A 21,596-nucleotide genomic window follows, 5' to 3' on the forward strand; every position below is an offset into this window, starting at 1 on the left:
TTACCATATGGTTCTCTAGACTAATGAATATAATTTGGGCCTTTCTTCTTCCCTCTAAACTTTTCTATCAATTTTCTCAGTAAAAAAAATAGTTTTTGTGGTCGATCTCCCTAGTGTAAAGCCAACTATGATACCAGGTTACCTATAAAAGGCTGTCATATCATGTTCATCATCATCTAAGCCTCATCCCAACTATATGGTGTTGGCTACACGAATCCTGTTTTGCCGTTCCATTCTGTTTAGTGCCATGTTGCATCATGTTCAATGGCATTTTTGTTTATTTTCTTTGTTATCTTTGTTTCGTTTTCTTTGGCATTTTTGGTAAAAAATGGGACCCACTATGCTGATTTAATGGTGGGCATGGCCCACTTAAATTTAACATTGGGCCTTGCTGACAAGTAGGGCCCACTATACTGATTTTGTAGTGGGCATGGCCCACTTTAATATTTTAACATTGGGACCCACTATGTTGATTTGATAGTGGGCATGACCCACTTTGACATTTTAAACTTGAACATTTTAACAGTGGGCCCCGCTGAGAAGTGGGATCAACTATGTTGATTTGATAGTGGGCATAACCCACTTTGACATTTTAAACTTGAATATTTTAATAGTGGCCCCATTGACAAGTGGGACCAATACGTTGATTTTATAGTGGGCATAGCCCACTTTGACATTTTAAACTTGAATATTTTAATAGTGGGCCCCACTATGTTGATTTGATAGTGGATAGAATCCACTGGATATATAAGAAAACAATTGAGATAAGACTTGGAGTTCAACAGAACTCTAGAGAGAGAGAGAGAGAGAGAGAGAGAGAGAGAGAGAGAGAAGGATTGAGAGTAGATAAAGTTTAAAGGGATAGAAGATAAGAGATCAAAAAAGAAAATAAAATCTGTACCTGTGTATTTATCCTATTCAATCAGCAGAATTACAGTTCCCTCTTCTATTTTCTCTCTTCTCTCCTTTCTCTCTCTATCTTCTCTCTTTTCTCTATCTGCCGCCCCTTTTTTCCTCTCCTCTCTCCCTTTTATAGAGGATGTAGTTATGGGCAGGGATGTTAGAGCAACCTCCCCACTCTTCATATGTGGGGTGGTTGCTTAACTCCCCCAATAACCAGAATAATTTAAAAAGTTAAGTTTATGCGAAGTGGGCCAGCTGTCAAATCTGTTCCCTCAAGCCTTATATATTTTTTACATCATATATATATATATATATTACATAAGAAAATGTACCTATTTCTTTTAGTAATGTCAAGGTCAATATTTTAAAAAATTGACCCGGAGGTTAAACTGTTTTTGCCTTCGGGTCTGGGTTAGGCCGTAACATCCATCGAGTTAAAATAAAATATAAGCAGGCATATATGTATAAATATATGTGTACATATGTATAAACATGTATTTTATCAATTAAATAATGTATCAACTTGCAATATATATATATATATATATATATATATATATATATATATATATATATATATATATAGGTTTATATTAGGTCTAATTTATATTTTTATTTCAGTTTTTAATTTTTTATAAATAAAAAAGCTAAAATTGGGATCTGAAGCCAAAAAAGTGTTTTTTTGGCAAAAATAGCGGGGCAAGGCACCTACTTTGAACGCGTAGATTTCGGAAAGATACCCAAAATCAATATAAAGATCATCCTAATTGGACAACCGATCGCAAAGTTATGGACGCTAGAAATTTGCATTCACATGTAGTGTGTAACCCATAACCTGCTGGTTGGGTCGAATTGGTCAATGGTTCAACCACGTAGGTCGAATGAGTTTTTGACCAAGTCAGTGGTTTTTGGTCAAATCCCAGGTTTTAGGATAATCAGACCTAGAAATAGGGTAGGCTGATTGTTCAAATAGTTTGACCATCCGGGTTAACGATGAGTTGAAAACACTTTAGGGTTATTAATTTTTCCCTCAGTAGCATCATCTTTAAGTCTTTTTATTAGTAAATTTTCAAAATAGCTTTTCTATCTTTCCTTGATTTCCTAATCTTTTTATCAACATTCTTTGATCCTTCACTTTGATGCATTGAAAGTTTTTTTTGCTTTTTCTTTCTCTCTTGTTTGCAAGTTTATGAATTCCTTTTTCTTCCCCTCTAGTGCCTGGTTTGTTGATAGAAATCATCATATTCCTTGAATTTAGATTCAGTTAAATTATTTTTTTTTGTGTCTTTATATTTTTTTATTTTAAATTTTATACAGATTTAGTCTTTTGCCAATCTTTATAACATGTTTGTTTTGCCTTGATTATTATTCTGAACCTTTTTTTTGCACCGCCAAATATCTTAAGGCCTTGCTATTTTCCTTTAGATTCTCTTAAAACCTCTCTTTGTTAGTTTCTTCTATATTGTTAACCATTTCAAGGTTGCATTGTTAGTTTTTTTATAAATCTAAACTCAATTTCCCTTCCACTTTAGCTTATTTTTAAGCTGTGGTAGTTACATTTTTTCCATTTAATTCTGACACTAAATTATTAGCTATCTATTTACTTCTCTATTTTTTAGTATATCTGTTTCTACTTTTTTGTCCAGTTTATAGATTCAAGATTCTCTGCAATTTATGACAGCATTATGATATCCAGAAAATTGGTCCCATGTAGGAGGGGCTAGTGAGGCACTTGCAGCTCACTTTGTTCACTTTCACTTGTTCTTGTATTTTGTTCTTTACTGCTATGAACTTACAAAAATGTATTTGAAGCATGTCTCCTATTCTCCTCATCTTTACATCCTTATTATACTCATAAATAATAAAATTTGTTGTTATCCATCAACTTTGTAGGATTGAGTACTGATTAAAAATAAACCACAGGATTCTTTATCAAAAGAGCTTGCTGTAGGAAATCTACTAGAGAAAATTTTAACTGAAGATATTGGAACAGGTAGCTGTTGTTTTTTAGCTGGTGCACAATTGCCTTTATGATCTCCTTTAATTGATTGGGTGGTTTGATCCACTTTGCAGGTATAAATGAATATCCCTTTCTTCATGCACGGGTATTTTCAGCTGTTGCCAAGTTCACTTCCATGGTATATATTAGACTATTTTTCTATCCTTCTTTGCTAGGGTGCAATCATTTGCAAGCAAATTAATATTTCCTAGAATTATGCAGGTTAGCCAGGGAGTTCTTGAGCAATTCCTCTTTGCTGCTATTAAGGCAATTGGTCTGGACATGTAAGAAGTTTTATTCTTATGTATTTCTCCATCTAGAAGAGAAGAATGCACTCTACTTATGGTAAAATTGCTACTTTTTTGGACAGCCCTCCACCTGTAAAAGTAGGTGCTTGTCGGGCTGTTTCTCAGCTCTTACCAGAAGCTAACAAAGAAATGTTGCAGCCCCATATAATGGGTTTACTTTCATCACTAACAGATCTTCTTAAGCATGTAATGTATCTCTGTAAAGCCTTCTTTTGTTAATGTTGGTTGAAGTAAGCTTCAATGGTTGAAGAATTTGTGGCTTTTTAGGCATCTGATGAAACCCTACACCTTGTGTTGGAGACACTTCAAGCAGCGGTTAAGGCAGGTCTGTGTAGTATTTGCAGAAATTTTCTTTTTGTTTGCCAGCATGTATATTACACATTCAGTATATCAAATAAATGAGTATTTCTTTTGTAGTTGTTTCTAAATATTATTTGCTTGTTTGGTTTTACAGTAGGTCATGAGGCATCAATATCAATAGAATCCATTATTTCTCCTATCGTTCTTAATATGTGGGCACAACATATCTCAGATCCATTCATTAGTATAGATGCTGTTGAAGTTCTGGAGGTAATATTTGAATGTTCTTATGTTGATCTGGATTCATGGTATACTTGATTTTGTCCAGTTTTCCTTGTGCTGCATAATGAAGGTTTTGAATCTTAGTTTAAAACTGGGTTTCAACCTGGATTCAGGCTGAAATTCTCTGAAATTTCAGTGCAATTTTGGAGAGTAAGTGTCAAGGAAAATAACAACTTAAATGGTGAATCTTGTATAGTCTATTTCTTCTTCTTTTTCCTATTTTTTCTGTATCATACTTATTTGACCTCTTTACTTTCCTAATCCCATCGGCTTTCTTAAAATTCTCTTGTTCAATTTCCATCTAGGATCAACATCAAAGGATATGATATTCCCCATCTATTTTGTTCTGGTTCCCTCTGAAATTGGAATTAAAAGTTGGAGTTTCAAGGATTTTGATGAAATTTAAAATCTTGTGCATTACAATTTCATTGTTAAGGAAGAGAAACCTTGCTGAGATATTTTAGAGAGAAAAGGGGATGAGAATGTCACATGTTTAAGAAGATTGCCTTGTAGCATGGCTGTACATAATGCAGAAAAATAGTTATCTTTACTAAAAGAATTATACAAAGTTTCCTATTCTGACTGAAATGATCCTTTTCCATCTAAATTTCTTTGGATCATTCATAAAACTTTACTGATGCCAAAAAAAAGCATCAACCTTCTTTATTACACGTTTGCCCGCTTTTGTTCCATTCTATATAATATGTGCAATAAAATGAGAGGTGCAAAAATTTCACTTAGATATATTGCCACTCTTACCCTTGGTGCATAAGTTGGGTTACTTGTTGCGACCTAGGTGTCCAGGGTTCAAATCCTGGAAACAGATTCTTTATGTATCTGCATGGGTAAGGCTGTGTACACCTGCCCCTTCTGATCAAGTAAAAAACAGCTTAAACCACAGATCCTCTTGCTCTATTTTATCTTCTACCAAATTTCTTGCCAACTATTCAACATTTAACTTTTTCTTTTTCGAACAGTAACTGTAAACTTTTATTAGATTGTGGTACAGGTAAAAAATGATACTTATATGTGTCTAAGTTTCCAACATTTGGGCTAATTTATTTTACTTAACCCGTTTTTGACATATATTTCCTTTTTTCTTTTTTTACATGAAGAGTATTCCATCAAAACCCCCACAAATGGTTGATCCCTGTTGACCCTTGTCTTGTCACTGTGTCTGCACCACATTTGCAGCTCTCTTAGTCCAAGACCATGCAATTCCAACCTCTCTTGTAAGTTCTTTTGTTTGTCTTAAGGTATGCTGGTACAACCAAGTCCCTACTAGAGAATCATTTTTAGCCATACCATCACTGTTTTGGAGTCACCTTCCCTATCTCAACATTATGCAGGTTCAACATCTTACACAACTTTAATCCTTGGAGGAAAACAACAATTCTGCTCTTGTAGAGTCCCTTTCCTCTATTGGTCCTGAGTAAACAGCAAGAAAGTGCTCAGTATTGTTCCTCAATACCTGAAGGTCCTGTTCAACATTTGACTGCTTGTTCATTGAATGAATTTTAAAAATAAGGAGGAAAATCTTTGTAAGGAACAATCCTCCTCTCTATTGACATGAAACTTTGGAGACATGGTTTAACCTTGGGTTGAGATGCAGGATATTGAACATATTTTGATGTCCTGTTGTCTGTTATTCCCCTGGTCTTTGACTTATATGTTGACAAAGTCTGTTTGAACCAATGCATCGACTGTAAAAGCAATTTCATTCTACCAGTTGGAACTCTCTTCTTCTGCTGCCTTTATAAAGGCTGTAAAACTGCACAAATGCACATTGTTACATTCAAGTAACACTGCAAAGTGCAATAGTGGAATCTATTATAGCATATTCTGACGTACATTTTGTTATTCTAAAAATGCAATGTTTTCAATTGAATTTCTGAAAACTGAGCTGAAATAAATGAGCAAGATGAAACTCATATCTATAATGAGGCTATCGTTGTTCAAGTATTATTTGTTCATTATGGTAATGTAATCCTGATTTCTTTCTGTGTCTGTTCAGGCAATTAAGAATTCTCCTGGATGTATTCATCCTCTTGTTTCTCGGATTTTACCTTCTATTGGACCCATACTAGATAAGGTACATTTAGTACTTCCTAAAATAGAAAAGTTTGTATGAACATTCTTGGTTTTAGAAAATTTGATCTCTTACACACCTTTATTGTATCAATAAGCCACAGAAGCAACCCAATGGATTAGTAGCTGGCTCCTTGGATCTTGTTACTATGCTGCTGAAGGTAAATTTTTTGTTTGGGGACAGATTTTGACAAACCTAAGTTCAAAAACAATATTATAGAAGAGCATTTAATAGAGCAATTAAAAGAATATTATCAACTAAGGATGGCTATATTCTTATACTAGTTAGGGCTGTACACGGGTCGGGTTGGGTCGGTTTACTGGGGTTTTCCCAACCGACCCGACCTGGTCGGGTTACCTGAGGTGGAAACCGAAATTGACCCACTGATAGGCAAATCCGACCTGGTCGGTTTCGGGTTGGGTCGGTTTCGGTCGGTTTCAGTTTTGCTCCTGTAGTCAAACCTTATTTCTGAAACTTGTCTCACCTTTGGTCCAGTGTCAACCTTACTAACCCCTGTTCCACTCAAAAAACTTTTGTATTCAATAAGACAAAAAACAGAACTGTTTTATAGAAGACAAAATTTATCAATATTCAACATTCAATAAGACAAAAGATAGAAGACAAAAGACAAAAGTTATCAATATTCAATAAGACGATAAAATAGAAAGTCAAGTTGTTTTATAGAAAGAAGGCTGAAACATTTATATTTAAAGAAACTTTCTAAATTCTAATCTAGGTAAAAGAGGACACCTAATTCTAATTGTAATTGCCTAATGGGTTGCCTATTTGGTGTAAAAGACTATAGAAACTAGGATAGATACAATTTAGTTAAGTAGGAACTAGAAGATAGGGCTGTTCTAGTTCTAGTAGAAGACTAGTTAAGTAGGAAACTAGAAACTACCGAACTAGTAGAAGACTAGTTAAGTAGGAAGATTAGTTCGGTTCGGTTTCGGGTTGGTTTTGGTTTTTACACAAGGAAACCGAAACCGACCCGATATTTTGGTTTATAAATTTGCCCAACCCGAAACTGACCGGTGCTGATGAAAACCCGGCCAACTCAGGTTGGGTCGGTCCGGGTTAGTCGGTTTGGTCGGGTTGGGCCTTTTTATGAACAGCCCTAATACTAGTGAGCGGGAGAGAAAGATGAATAATGTAAAGGAAAAAAGTGGCCAAGAAGGGAAAGAACAAAAGGGACCTCTTCTTCATTGTCTGATGCTCTAGCCAAACTGGGGATACGTAGGGGACAAATGTTTTGGGCCCAATAGTAAATTTGAAATGGATAGGGATGTTTATTTATGTATTGGGGTCAAATGTTTTGTGATCAAGGAAGTTAAAGGGGCTAGTATTTGTATGTTGTCTGGTGGTCGGCCACAGTTAACTACCCACTTTAGGGGTTTTCTGCTTCAGATGTAATATTGTCTTTATCATTTTAATAAAATATTTCTGTTGTCTATCAAAAAAGGGGCCTCTTGTTTCCCCTTCTTTGTTTCTCTCATTTTGAAGCCCTTCTTTATGTTCCAATGGTAAAACTGTAAAAGAAAACATAAACATTTATAATATATGATAGGGTGTTTCAAGACATATTCTAATAAAGTATTAAGATGCGCACATAGTGGTATTATTACAAATTTACAATAAGGCGCTCTCCTTATAATTTTTGTTGCCCAGGATGTCAGCTTGTGGCCTAGGTGGGCACCTTTTTAAATGATTTGATAACTATGCAGCATCATATTATATATTTTACTAAATGGTTTCTGATGGTATGTTGCAGAATGCTCCTATTGACATTGTGAAAGCTGTGTTTGATGTTTGCTTCAATTCAGTTATCTGGATAGTCCTTCAAAGTGATGATCATAGTGAGTTGCAGGTACCTCTTGGTAAACTAAAATATACAGATTTCTTTGTTGCTTTTGGCTAAGTAATTTTCATCAAAATTAAATTAGATTTTTTAATGTCCTTTCTATATTTTATTTTGGCATCTACCATACCCCAAGTACAGAATGCTACTGAATGTTTGGCCACTTTTGTATCTGGAGCAAAACAAGAAGTGCTTTCCTGGGGTGTTGATCCAGGGTCTACAATGAGAAGTCTACTTGAGGCAGCTTCCAGGTACTTTTGTGGATCGATTGTTTTGTTAACTTTTTCAAAACATCCTGCTAAACTAATTCATGCCCCTTTAATTTCCTTGTTATATATGTGCCTGTTAATAATCTTATGCTTTGCCTAGAAACTACAACACACACATCTTCCTGTAAAAAAAATACCTCACTTTTCAACATGAGTACCCTTGTTTGTTTGTTTCAGTTTTTTGCTGAGAAAAGGTAACTGATATGTACTACTATTATAAAAACTGCCCTAGAAAGAGTTTTGAGAATATACAGCAGAAAGAGAAGGGGTGTCAGATGGAGGACGACAGTTTCTCTCAAGCAAGGAAATAGAGTGTTATCAAGGAGGAGATGAAAATTTTGCTGTTGGACGAGATGTATTATCGGGAGCTTATGGTGATGATTTGGGAAAGTCCTGCTGGTGGGTGATGCAGCATTTTGGTTTCAATGTTTTTTGACGGAGCAGTGCATGTAAGTCAGCAGGCAGTTTGGAAAGATAATTATACTTGGAGGAGTATGTAGCAGAGCGGAAAAGGAATTCCAAAGGGTAATCAGAGTCTTGAGGAATACTATGCTAGCATGTGAAACCTTCTCAATGAGCTGAATGTGTATCACCCCCTCACCTCTTGATGTTAAAATTCAACAATAGCAGAGAGACAACTAGATGTGACTAGATTTTTTGTGGGGCTGAAGTCTGAATATGAACTAGTGTGGGCACAGATAATAGGAGGATCGGCTCTTCCTTCCTTAGAAGAGGTGTTTGCTCAGCTTAGTAGGATTTCTATTAGATCTACCGAGAATTCTAGTCTTTGATAGGTCAGCCTTTGCAGTATCAAGGGGTCGTGGTGTTAGAGGTGGAGCTCAGGGAGCTAGAGCTCAATCTGGCTATAGTGGTAGTAGTGGACCGGTGTATGGTTGTAGTGGTGGTGGTGGACCTATGTATAGTCGTGGTGGTTTCCGTATTGGAGGTTAAGATTTAGGGGGAGTCCGTGGTAGAGGATGCAGTTCTGGCCTGAGAAGATGTACACACTGTGGTATGGATGGACATACCATCAATTATTGTTATGATTTGCATGGTCCACCTTCAACTTGGGCCAATCATGCCGTGACTAGTGACAGTGGCTCTAGATAGGAGAGCCATTCAGCTGATCAGATGCCCCCTATATCCACAGATGTTCCCGGGAAGGAGATGATGAGTGTTCCCTGTGATGAGTATGAGAGGTTTGTTCAGGCCACATCTCAACAGAATACAACCACTCTTGCACACTCTGGTATGGCTTGTCTGGCATCCAAACCCAATCCTTGGATTATTGACTCTAGAGCCTCCGATTACATGACTAGGACTCCAGGTGTGTTCTCTCTCTCTCAATGCTCAACATCACAGTCTGTTACCCTTGCTAATGGTTCCACATCCTCCATTTGTGGTGTTGGTAATGTTAACATGGATCCTTTATCTTTATCCTCAATTTTGTATGTCTCCAAATTTCCTTTTGACCTTATGTCTGTTAGTAAGTTGACCAAGTCTCTTAATTGCTCTATCACTTTTTACCCTTATTTGTGTGTTTTTCAGGATCTCAAGACGGGATGAAGATTGGTGGAGGGCATGAAGATGGTGGACTGTATGATCTTAATGGTGGTGGAAGTACGTTAACAACTTTTCAGCAGACATCTCTCTCTCCTCCCTAGTGGCACTATCGATTTGGTCATGTCAGTTGGGGAAACATCATCGTGTTCCCTTTAGTCCTAGGGTTGATAATCGTATGTCGAGTCCTTTTTCTTTAGTTCATTCAGATGTTTGGGGTCCCAATAAAGTAATGTCATACAATGGTTATAGATACTTTGTTATTTTTGTTGATGATTATTCAAGGATGATGTGGCTTTACCTAATGAAAGTAAGGAGTGAATTGTTTACCATTTTCCAAAAATTTTATGCTGAAATTTGTAACCAATTTGGTGTACACATTAAAATTCTTTGTTCCGATAATGGCCGTGAATATTTTATACACCATTTTAGGAGTATTTGGAACAACATGACATTATCCATCAGACTTTCTGTACCTACACCCCACAACAAAATGGGGTAGTTGAGAGAAAGAATCGTCACCTTTTGGAAACTGCTCGATCCCTTATGCACCAGATGAATGTACCCAAACTTTTTTGGAGTGATGTTGTGCTTTATAGCTTTCAAGGCGCCAAGGTGAGGCTGATTAGAAAATTATAAACTTATGCACCAGATGAATGTACTCAAACCTTTTGGAAACTGCTCGATCCCTTATGCACCAGATGAATGTACCCAAACTGCTCGATCCATAATTTTCATAAGAAAATTATAAACTTCATGCTTATGTCTAGAAAATAAACATATTTATGAGAAGAAAAAGAAAAAAGAAAAGAAAATTCAAAAAATGTGGGGATTGAACTCCTATTTTTGTTATAGGAAAAGAAGAAGAGAAAAGGTGGAAGAAGAAGAAGAAGAAGAAGAAGAAGAAGAAGAAGAAGATATGGAGGAAGAAATGTGCTGATTAGACAACTTTATGTTTTTCCCTTACTTATTGGTTCAAATTCTGAAGTCTTTGAGGGTTCAATACAGTAGTTAGCAATGTTTGTGTTGATTAAGCCTTAACAAATAAGAAAATAATAAAAAAATAATAATTTATAAACACAAAAAACGAATATTTTGTTTAATAATGTTAATTTTATAATTATAATCTCAAAAAAGTAACAATATAAAAGTATTTTATAAGACACTATACAAAGTTGCTAGGTGATTGGGCGAGGCGAGCCTCCAAGGGCGCCCGCCTAGGCATAGCCTTGACAACTATGTTGTGCTTACATTTTGCTTTCTGATTAACCGGATGCCCACGTCCATCCTTGATGGTCATTCTCCTTTCACCACTTTGTTTCCTACCTTGTCTTCGTTTCCCCTTTCTCTTCGGGTTTTTGGGTGTGTCTATTTTGTTCATAATCTAGGACCGGGAAGGGACAAGTTAGATGCACAATCCATTAAGTGTATCTTCCTTGGCTATTCTCAGACCCAGAAAGGGTATAAGTGTTATAATCCTAGTTCTCGACGTTCCTTTGTGTGTGTTGATGATATTTTCTTTGAGTCCACTCTGTTTTTCTTGGGATCAGTTGATGTTTTTTTTTTCCTTACCACCGCTTCCTCTTCCAGTTCCATTTGCGGATCCCATTCTACTTGTTCCAGTTGTAACCAAGCCTTTGCCTCCGGTGCCACCTCTTGTTGAACGGCCAGCTATTCGTCATGTGTATACACATCGCCATCATGTATTGGCTCTTCTTACAACTCCATCATTGTCGACAGACTTGACAGTTGTTCCCACACCAGCCCCAACCCCAGTTTTTGAACTTGATCTTCCCATTGCCTTGCGGAAAGGTAAACGAGTTGCACCATTTATCCTATTTCTAATTATGTTTCTCTCACTAAACTTTCTGCTTCCCATTGCCAGTTTATCTCATTGTTATTCTCTATTGTTGTTCCTACAGATGTCTAGGAAGCTCTTGCCTCTTTAGGGCGGCGCCATGCAATGGAAGAACTCTCTACTCTAACTCATAATCATACATGAGACCTCACCACACTTCCTCCTAGTAAGTAGGTTGTCAGTTGTAAGTGGGTATACACTGTTAAGTATTTACCTGATGGTAGTGTAGAGTGGTTAAAGGCTAGACTGATTGCCAAAGGGTACTCCCAAACATATGGTATTGACTACATAGAGACCTCTCCGGTTGCTAAGATTGGTTCAATTCGTGTTGTGATATCTCTAGCTGCTATGTATGATTGGCCTCTCTTTCAGCTCGACGTCAAGAATGCTTTCTTACATGGTGATCTACTTGAGGAAATCTATATGGAGCAACCACCGAACTTTGTTATTCAGGGGGAGGATGGTAAGGCGTGCAGATTAAAGAAGGCCATTTATGGACTTAAACAGTCTCCCCATGTGTGGTTTGGTAGGTTTAGTGAGGTGGTAAAGAAGTTTGGTATGAAACAGTGCCAGGTTGATCTTTTTGCAGGAACACTTTCAAACAAGGGGCCTTGGTAAACTAAAGTATTTCTCGGGGTAAAAGTAGCAAGGTCTAAGCATGGTATTAATTTGTGTCAAAGGAATATGTTCTTGATTTGTTGGAAGAAACAAGATTGTTAGGTGTCAAACCAGCTGAAACACCTATGGAATCAAATATTAAGCTGAGCAGTGATATGGGTGAAGAGTTTGAAGATCCTGGACCGTACAGGTGGCTGGTGGGTAAACTAAATTATCTAACTATTACTCGGCCATATATCTCATTTGCGGTTAGTGTGGTAAGTTAGTTCATGTAGAAACCTCGGGTTCCACATTGGGATGCAGTTTTAAAGATTATAAGTTATTTAAAGGGGGCTCTTGGTCGTGGCTTGATATATAGAAGTGGAGGAAAACTTGAAATAGAGGGATATATTGATGCTAATTGAGCTGGCTCTATATCTGACAGGAAATCCACTACAGGCTATTGTACTTTCCTTGTGGATAATCTGGTGACACGGAAAAGTAAGAAACAGACAATTGTAGCAAGAAGCAGTGCAAAGACAGAATATAGAGCTATAGCACATACTACTTGTGAATTAGTGTGGCTGAGAAATCTTCTACAGGAGATGGGATATTCTATTGACACTCCAATGAATATAGAACCAAGCATATAGAAGTTGTTTCATGAGAGAACCAAGCATATAGAAGTTGACTGTCACTTTGTGAGAGAGAAGGTGCTGAGTGTAATGATAGATACTGCGTATGTTAACGTAGGAAACCAATGGGCAGATCTGTTCACCAAAGGGTTGAGTCGGGGGAGAGTGGGCTACATATGTAACAAGCTGGGACTATATAATATATACTCACTAGCTTGAGGGGGAGTGTTAATGTCTACTGTGTAGGGGTACTTTAGTCTTTATATTTATGTGTTAGTTGCTGATGTGTAATGTTCTATTAGTAGTTGTGTTCCTTACTTAAGTAGGGACAAAGGAGTGTTTTTGTTCTTGAATAAAAACATATAAATTAAACCTGGCCGACTATAGAGAATATAACTCTCTCTTGTTCGAACCAGAATTCTTCTCCTTCTCTATTTTCTTCTCTTCTCCTTCTTTTTCTTCTCATCTTTCTCTTACTTCTACAGTCCTTATTCTAACAGAATTCAAGAGCATATTAGATTTTAATAGGGTTAAGCCTGAAGCCATTCCACAGTCTTTCTACCTGTCTGCCAAAGGGCTCTAAAGCATTGGGTAGCCTTAGAAGTGGAAATGTCATTCTGGTTGGGGAAGTCGAAGGTGGAAGTTGTTGTTGACATGGCTGGTTGGATAACACGTGAAGGAGAAATAGAAGAGTTGAGTAAACATGCAATGATGCAAGTAGACATGTGGAGGAAGCAATGGTAAAGGAGAAAATAGAGTTGGAGGTTACCCTCTTGAGAGAGGAGATATCTTGGAAGCAAAAATCAAGTGTGAGGTGGATCAAAGGAGATGGAAATACAAAATGTTTCCATAGGATAGCAAATGGAAGAAGGAAAAATTTTATTTCAATGTAATGGTCTAAAAGGCCTTTGCAAATGGTAGGAGAAGGAAAAATTTTATTTCGGTGTTAGACTTGGAGGGTGGAATAGTTACCCAACAAAATGATATTGCAATGCCCTTTGTGGATCATTTCAAATCAGTCTTTAGGAAGCCGGTGACAGGGAGATAGAAGCTAGAAGGATTGGAATGGCCAACATTGGATAGTAATTTGAGTAGAATTTTGGGTGGACGGTTTGGTGAAGAAGAGGTAAAGAATGCAATTTTCTCTATGATTGTTCTAAGGAACCAAGCCTTAATGGTTTTATTATGCCTTTAAGCTTTTTACCAAGACTATTGGGAGTGGTTAAAAGGGGACTTTGTATGAGGAGTTTTTTCGTAGGGAGATTATCAGCAAGGGTGTTAATGCAACTTTCATTGCTTTGATCCCTAAAAAGTCAAGTACTTTCCATCCAAAGGATTTTAAACCGATTAGTTTGGTGACCAGTCCGTACAAGATTCTAGCCAAGGTTCTTTTCCTTAGACTAAAAAAGGTCTTCACTTCAATCATCTCACAATTCCAACGGGCTTTCATACAAGAGGGACAAATTTTGAATCAAGTACTTATTGCCAATGAATGTGTGTTGTGCAAATCGGATCTAGAAAAGGCCTATGATTTTGTAGATTAAAATATTTTAGTTGAAGCTATGAAAAGTTGTGGGTGAAGGTAGTGTTGAGCAATCATGGGCTTGTGGCTAATGAATGGGATGTTGCAATTCAGGCTAGACTACTAAAGCTTCCCTATGAAAAGCCATCCAAGCTATTCTTTCATTGTTCTTGCCTTGGTTCAGGTATGATTTGCATTTTGATAACCGAATTAAGTTGGGAACAAGTCTGGTTTGGGAATTTTCCTTTGAGGGATCAATTTCCATCCTTATTTGCTATTTCCAACTATAAGAATGAGCTTATATATGCATTTTTTTATGCCTTCCAATTATAGTACTGGGTTTGAATGGGTTTTGGGATTCAGAAGGGCTATTAGGGACACAAAGTTAAGTAGTACTTTGACTTTAGTTGGTATTCTTGATGGGGGATTTTCTGGATCCTACTAAGCTTGACAAAAGGATTTGGACCTTTTCTCCCTCTGGTTCATTCACTTGTGCTTCCTTTTTCAAAGGCTTGACCCAACGAAATGTATTGGGGGTTTGGTTTTTCTTACAAAAGAGGTTTGGGGTAAATGGTAAACCTATTCCATGAAGGGTTGAGAGCTTTTGTTGGGAGGCTTTCCTGGAAAGAATCAACACTTGTGATTTTCTTCAAAGAAAAGATCTAAAAGGTGTTCATCCCCTCATCAGTATATTCTTTGTAAGGCTGATGGTGAGAATTGCTACCACTTATTAATCTTCTGCTACTTGTTAAAGGTATTTGAGAATGGTTTTCTTCTTTGTTTGGGTGCAGGTGGACTCCCCCCTCCCCACCCCCCAATGTGCAAAGCTTGTTTGCCTTAATCTTTTCCAGTTGGCCAAAGAAGAGGGAGGTGGAGGTTTGTAAGGGCTGCCATTAGCTAGACTATTTGGGAGGAAGGAATTCAGGAATTCTTTTTAGAGAGAAGGAAGCTCTTATGGGGTTGGTTTTTACCAAAGTGGTACACTAGCTGAAGTCTTTGGAACTCTTTCAAGGTTTGGATGATTTGCAAAGAAGTTGGAAAACAATTGCCATCTCAGCCCTGATTAGGGAGGCCCCGGTCCTATCTTGGAACCCTCCTCTCAATGGTTTTTTCAAGCTGAACTTTGACAAAGCAGTGGTTGAAATCCAGGGCCCTTAAGCATTGGGGTGTGATAGGTAATGAACATTAGCAAACTTATAATAGAAAGGGATTCTAAAATGGTGTAAACCCTTAAATATTTATGGACTCCTCTTGGTGCCAACTCTAGGAGTTTGACTTTTTGGAATTTGGTAGTTGAGAGGTTTGAAAAGAAATTGGCAGTGTGGAAAAAGAACTATGTTTCTTTGGGAGGCACAATAACACTCATTAAGTCCACTTTAGCCTTTGTGAAAGGGATTGAGAAAATTATGAGTTTTTTTTTTTTTTTTTTGTGGGAACCTGGGGTGGAAAAGGACCAATTAGTAAGGTGGGAAGTGGTGAGTAGAAGAAAGGAATTTGGTGGCCTGGAATTAGGAAGAATGAAGGAAAAGAATTTGGCTCTACTAGGTAAATGACTATGGAGATTCTTGTGGGAAACAAACAAGCTGTGGTATAAGGTGGTGGTCAACATTCATGGGCTCTCTGAGAATGGTTAGGATGTTGGAGTCTCTAGTAGGGCATCTAGTTGCTTCCAAGTGGAAAGTTGTTCATAAGGTTCTTCCACTTTTTCTCGGTCGCATCAGGTTTGATCTCAATTCAGGTAATAAAATTAGGTTTTGAGAAGATTTATGTGTGGGTGAAATTCCTTTAATGGATTTGTTCCCTTATTTGTTTTCCCTTTCATATTTCAGGGGAAGACCAATTTTTGAGTTTTTAATTCCCTCCCTGACTTTTTGGGTGTGGGTGGAATTTGGGTATCGTAGGAATGTGAGAGACACAGAATTGGGCCTTGTTTCAAACCTTTTACAAATCCTTGAGGAGGCTTTCCTTGATAATAGTAAAGGAGGCACTCATTTGTGGGCTAGTCATCCTTCTAGGTCTTCTGCCCAATCTCCATTGCTTTTTCTAGTTAAAGAAGTTTGGTGTCGGCCTATCCCCCCCGCCCTCCAAAAGTGGGTGCTTTAGGTTGGGATGTGATCCATGGTGCTATTAATACTTGTGACTTGCTCCAAAGGAAGAGACCAGGCTGGTGCCTTCCCCAAATTGGTGTATCTTGTGTGAATCTAAGGTGAAACTGTTTATCATCTTCTAATCTCCTACCCCCTTTGCTTGTTGTATTTGGGATTGGTTTTTGTCATTTTTTGGTTGCAGATGGAACACTCGAAATAGAATGGACAGGTTATTTGGCTCTTCTACATTCAGATAGCCAAAGAGAAGAGGGAGGTTACTTTGGAGATGTATGAGGGGAGCAGTGATCTGGACAATATGGGAGGAAAGAAATCTTAGAATTTTTAGAAGAGAAGGAAGCCTTGAAGGGACAATATGGGGGCAGCTGAGGCTACCCAAGAATTGTAATATGTTGATTTTAAATTCTTGGAGGCACAATAAAAAAATCCCTTTACAAAACCAGATTCCTCACCTTCAATGTCAAAACAAATACTCTAAACTGTGTGTTTGAAAGGGGATTGGTGCCAGGTTTTCAAGAATAACTAGATACGTTTAGAAAATTTTGAAGGTACCCTAGCATATGTGACTCCTTGAGAGTAGAGATCATGGCATTGTTGCAGGGAATTAGGTTAATATTCTACTTGGTCCTTGAGAGATTGAGGTTGTGGGGATTTTCTAGGGTGGTGATAGTTCAGAAATTAGAAGACTTTGAGGGTGATGGACCTTGAGCTGAGAGACCTTATTAATGAGGATAGGGCCTTAGCTTATAGGCTGAATATGTTTAAATGGATTCAATCATTTAAGGTTGGGTAACTCTTAGGGCTGTAAATGGATAGAATTAGAATCATATATGCCTCTATCCAAAGTTGATTCATTAACATATGTAAGGTTGTCGGGGTTTTCTAGGGTGGTGATAGTTCGGAAATTAGATGACTTTGAGGGTGATGGACCTTGAGTTGAGAGACTTTATTAATGAGGCTAGGGCCTTAGCTTCTAGACTGAATATGTTTAGATGGATTCATTTAAAGGTTGGGTAACTGTTAGGGCTGTAAATGGATTGAATTAAAATCATACATACCTTAAAGGTGTTAATGCCTCTGGCATACACCTCAGGGCGTTTTGGGAGCAGCTACATGAATCCTGTTTTGCCACTTCGTTCTGTTCAGTGCCATATCCAGCCTACCATTAATAAATTAAGGTAAAATATTATCAAAATTTTATATATTACTAATAAAGCAAACTAGAAGTGGCATTGATATTAATAAAATGAATTTGAAAATGACTTTTATGAGAATAAAATCTGCGGCTCTTAAGTAAAAAGACAATATTCAATCCAACTTTGAATTATACTTGTTTGTGTGTGTGGATCCATATATGATCCAACTATAAACTGATTGAATTTTGAATCACCATAATTGGATTGAATCTGAATTTGGACCAATGGATACTGTTTGTGGCCATAGCAACTCAATGAAAAATAGTTGCTAGAAGGGCTTGAAGAATGGAGATTGACTTGCGTTAGGGATCAATTGTACAGTGCTATTGCTTTTTTTTAGGAGGGTGAACTGATGATGGCTCACTTTGCCACTTTTCCTGTCTTTGGAGCAATAGACTTGCATATACTTTCTTATGCTGTTAATTAATAGAGTTTTTTTTGTTAATGGTATGGAGAAAGACTGTAAATTTTGTATCCATTTCCCAGATATACCTGTACCATGCCTCTCAAAGGTATGAATCCTGTAACTGACTTACCAATAGGCATAAAAATATTTTAATGATTGTTTATGATGTGCTTAATTAATTGGTTGAGTCATCTTGTAATTTGTTCTTCTTTACATCAGTATTATAACCTGAAAGTTTTGATTTGGTAGTATGGGTGGATTGTTTTTTCTTGAACGAAGCACCCGGAGCTTAACTTGTGTTGGCAAAACTATTTTATTTTATTTGTTTGGTTATGCTTGCTTCTCATTCATTCTTGGGGTTTGCATTCCTAATGTTGAGTGATCTTCAAGCAGGCTTCTTGACCCAGATTTGGAAAGTTCTGGATCACTATTTGTTGGTAGCTACATTCTACAACTTATTTTGCATTTGCCTTTGCAAATGGCACAACATATCCGGGATCTCATTACAGCTCTTGTTAGGCGCATGCAATCTTGTCAAATTGCAGCTTTGAAAAGTTCGTTGCTGGTTATTTTTGCAAGATTGGTAATTTGTTTCTACGTGTCTTCATTTTGTCTGAGAGGCTTGAGTTCTTCATTTGCAATCTTGTACTGCTTTGCATTTGCTTGAGTTTCTCATATTACCTTCTATGACATATATGCCTCTAAGTGAAAATGATGCAGGACATGAAGAAGAGAAGAAAAAGGCCAAATCTTAGATTGCCAAGAATTCACTAGAAAACTGAGGTCTTGTGCTAGGTTGACAGGGCTTTTGGCTTCATTGGGGCCCAAAGGTCTGGGAGCCTGGGCCACACACCTGGTAAGGAGTTTTGTTGCTTGGACCCAGCCTGGCCTGCATGTTGGGCCCCAGTTGCAACCAGACTTTCTGGTCCTAAAAGCTGTATTTCATATTATACGAGGCCTGATGGAAGTTTAGGGTCCAGGCAAGCCGCGCTTGCACAGAAAATCTTGGTCTAGGCCTAGGAATTTGTGCACTGGACAGGCTGGACTAGCAATGATCAATACTGGTACTGAATCCAGGGTTTCATATGAATGTATATATATTTATATGTTTAATGTAGAACTCTGCTATTTGGTAATTTGGCCGTCTTTCAAGGTCTTCAGTAGTAACCTGGGTCATATCCCAATTCTAGAGCTGCAACTTAGGTAAACTGTAGGCGCAACTTAAGCTAGGCCTAACCCAAACTGAGCTTTTTTAGGACCTGAAATTAAATTTTCAGGCTTCAGATTTGGCCTGGGCCTTGTAAAATCTTGGGTTAGGTTTAGGTTGACACCTTGGTAGCCCTGAGCTTGACCCAAAGCCTATTGAATGTAGGCCAAGTTTGGTCCAGCCCAAGTATGGCTTGACTTGCCGATGACGTCACATGCACACTGCTCTGTTCTTATCCCTTAATCCCCGTGTAATGTATAATATGTAATACCTAAAAAAAAGTATGGATCCAGCTTAAGTTTTTTGCACAACTAAAAGGAGGCTATTGGGCCTAAAAAGCTCGTCAAAAAAACCAAAAGAGCAGATAGAAGACAACTAGAAGAAGGTTTCTCAAAAGTTGATAAGAAGAGTTTGTATTTGGGACTTGGGATTCCTTTGTGGGATGGGTTTTCTGTGAGTGTTAGCTGTGGTGTTAGGGTTGGGTTTTTGCTTTAGTACTCCCATGTTGATTCTCGATGTTTTTTCTGGTTTGTAAAAGTCCTTGGGTGTAGTTTGGGTTGGTTTTGTTGGGGTTTGAGGTTTTCTTGCGTGGTGTTCCCGTGCTTGTTGTTTTCCCTCAGGTGATTGTTTATCACCTTTCTTGTATCTTCTTTTTGTTTAGTAAATTTTTATTCAATCTTAAAAAAAGTATGGATTGACTTCATTGACATATTAAAAAATGTGATGTAATGATGCAATTTACAAATATGGTGTCAAAATGCTTTTGTAAGAGGATTTGAACCCTAAATCTTATATATAAAAAACAACCCTTCAACCATTTAGCCAAGTTCAATCAACCTTTAGTAACAATATATATATATATATATATATATATATATATTATTCCCAACCCAGGCATGGCTAACACAGGTAAAAAAATGTTTTGGTTTTGGTTAGGGTGGTCTTCAACTTGGGCCAAGCCCCAAGGGTTCGCTTTTATAGATTGGCTTGGGTTGGCCCTGAACATGGCTCAACCCACCCAAGCTGCAGCCCTATCCAATTCTTTCTCTCTAACTAGGAATACAGCTTGGGCTGGTTGTGTCTCTTCAATTCAGGCAAACTAAGGGTTGGCCCTCGGTCTGAAATATGTTCCATTGCAAGAGACCGAACCTAAATGCTAAACTTGGTTGGTTTCTGGGCTTTTAGTGTGAACTGTGTGAAAAGTAAATAATGTTAACAGTTCTTTTCTAATACAATAACATTATATAAAACATATAAGTTTAACACTTCATATGTAGCGCATAAATTCATGAAGTATATGTATCTAGTGTGTCATCTGTCATCTATATGTAAATGCATGTGCTGTATTATATATGTTTCATAAGCGGTGTTCAGGCAAGCTTCGGTACCCATGGCCTAAGCAAGCACAAAGCATTGGGGTAGCCCATTGACCAAAAACCAATCCAACTCATGCAAAATTTCAGTGTGTGATTGGTTCAAAAAGTCGAATACCTTAACTAGAACAATTATCCACTTGTCCATGAGTAGAATCTGAATACTCCAACCCCCCCCCTTCTGTCAGACATTAAAGTTTCCTTTCTACCATGATGAAGGTGGCATGTATACTGCTTATATTAGTGTTATTGGTCTTCTCATATTTTCTTTTGATTGGATAAATTTTCCATCTTTTGTTGCCTATTTGTTTCTCTAGGTGCATCTAAGTTGCCCAAATGTTGAGCAGTTCATTGACTTGCTGATCACTCTGCCGGCTAAAGGTCATGAAAATGCTCTTGTGTATGTAATGTCAGAATGGACAAAGCAACAAGGTGAGCATCATTCATACAGATTTTGTCTTGAACAATTAATATTTTAACCACATCACACAAAACGTGACTTTAATAAAAAATATTTGGGGTCAGCTAAATGAATCATATCCTGCAATTCTGCTCTATCAAAAGTCATGTTTTCTATTGGATTGCCACTTTAGACCTCCATTTTAAAAGCTGAGCTTGAAATGGTATTGCTTTTCCCTTTGGGTGGCAGGTCAGTGGTTCAATTTTCTGGGTCAAATGGATCAGCCCATGATGTCATTAACTAATTATACAGTAAAAATTTTAAAAATAAAATCAGGCATCATCATATTTAACAAAAATAAGTTTTAAAATTAGAATTTTTTTACTTAATGATGGAAATGGCTAACAATACAAGAAAATGTAAAAAAAAAAAAAAAGAAAAAAAAAAACTTACATGGATATCAGTTTTAAAACATTGGATATTAGGATTTGGATGAAAGCTCTTCAATAAGGGGGGTGGTTAATTGTCTAATTTGTGACCCACTGATTGGGTCTAAAGTTTCAATAATTCAACAGCAACATTCTTTTTGCATGCAAAAAAGCCAGGGGTTCAGGGGCAAAATGGACATGGATTGACCTGTCTGACCAACTGGGTGAATGACGGGCTAAAACCCATGCTTCAGACAATTGTTTCTTTGTTCTCCAATTAGACCTGTTCATGGGCCGGGCT

At 37.4% G+C, this 21,596-nt stretch overlaps 1 protein-coding gene across 1 annotated transcript in view; it reads left to right on the forward strand.

Annotated features, from left to right (window-relative positions):
* Positions 1 to 21,596, forward strand: part of LOC148863461 (ARM repeat superfamily protein) — a 62,372-nt gene that overhangs the window by 38,283 nt on the left and 2,493 nt on the right. The window contains exons 15-26 of the mRNA XM_088980365.1: positions 2,827 to 2,896; positions 2,977 to 3,041; positions 3,125 to 3,186; positions 3,273 to 3,396; positions 3,478 to 3,535; positions 3,665 to 3,780; positions 5,807 to 5,884; positions 5,979 to 6,041; positions 7,653 to 7,748; positions 7,881 to 7,990; positions 18,281 to 18,470; positions 20,785 to 20,899. Of these exons, the coding sequence (XP_088836491.1) occupies positions 2,827 to 2,896; positions 2,977 to 3,041; positions 3,125 to 3,186; positions 3,273 to 3,396; positions 3,478 to 3,535; positions 3,665 to 3,780; positions 5,807 to 5,884; positions 5,979 to 6,041; positions 7,653 to 7,748; positions 7,881 to 7,990; positions 18,281 to 18,470; positions 20,785 to 20,899 (1,147 nt within the window). The remainder of the gene's footprint in view (positions 1 to 2,826; positions 2,897 to 2,976; positions 3,042 to 3,124; positions 3,187 to 3,272; positions 3,397 to 3,477; positions 3,536 to 3,664; positions 3,781 to 5,806; positions 5,885 to 5,978; positions 6,042 to 7,652; positions 7,749 to 7,880; positions 7,991 to 18,280; positions 18,471 to 20,784; positions 20,900 to 21,596) is intronic.

This window comes from Nelumbo lutea, chromosome 3, assembly GCF_056320005.1.
Source record: "Nelumbo lutea isolate HS-2025 chromosome 3, American lotus-T2T, whole genome shotgun sequence".
Lineage (NCBI taxonomy): Eukaryota > Viridiplantae > Streptophyta > Magnoliopsida > Proteales > Nelumbonaceae > Nelumbo > Nelumbo lutea.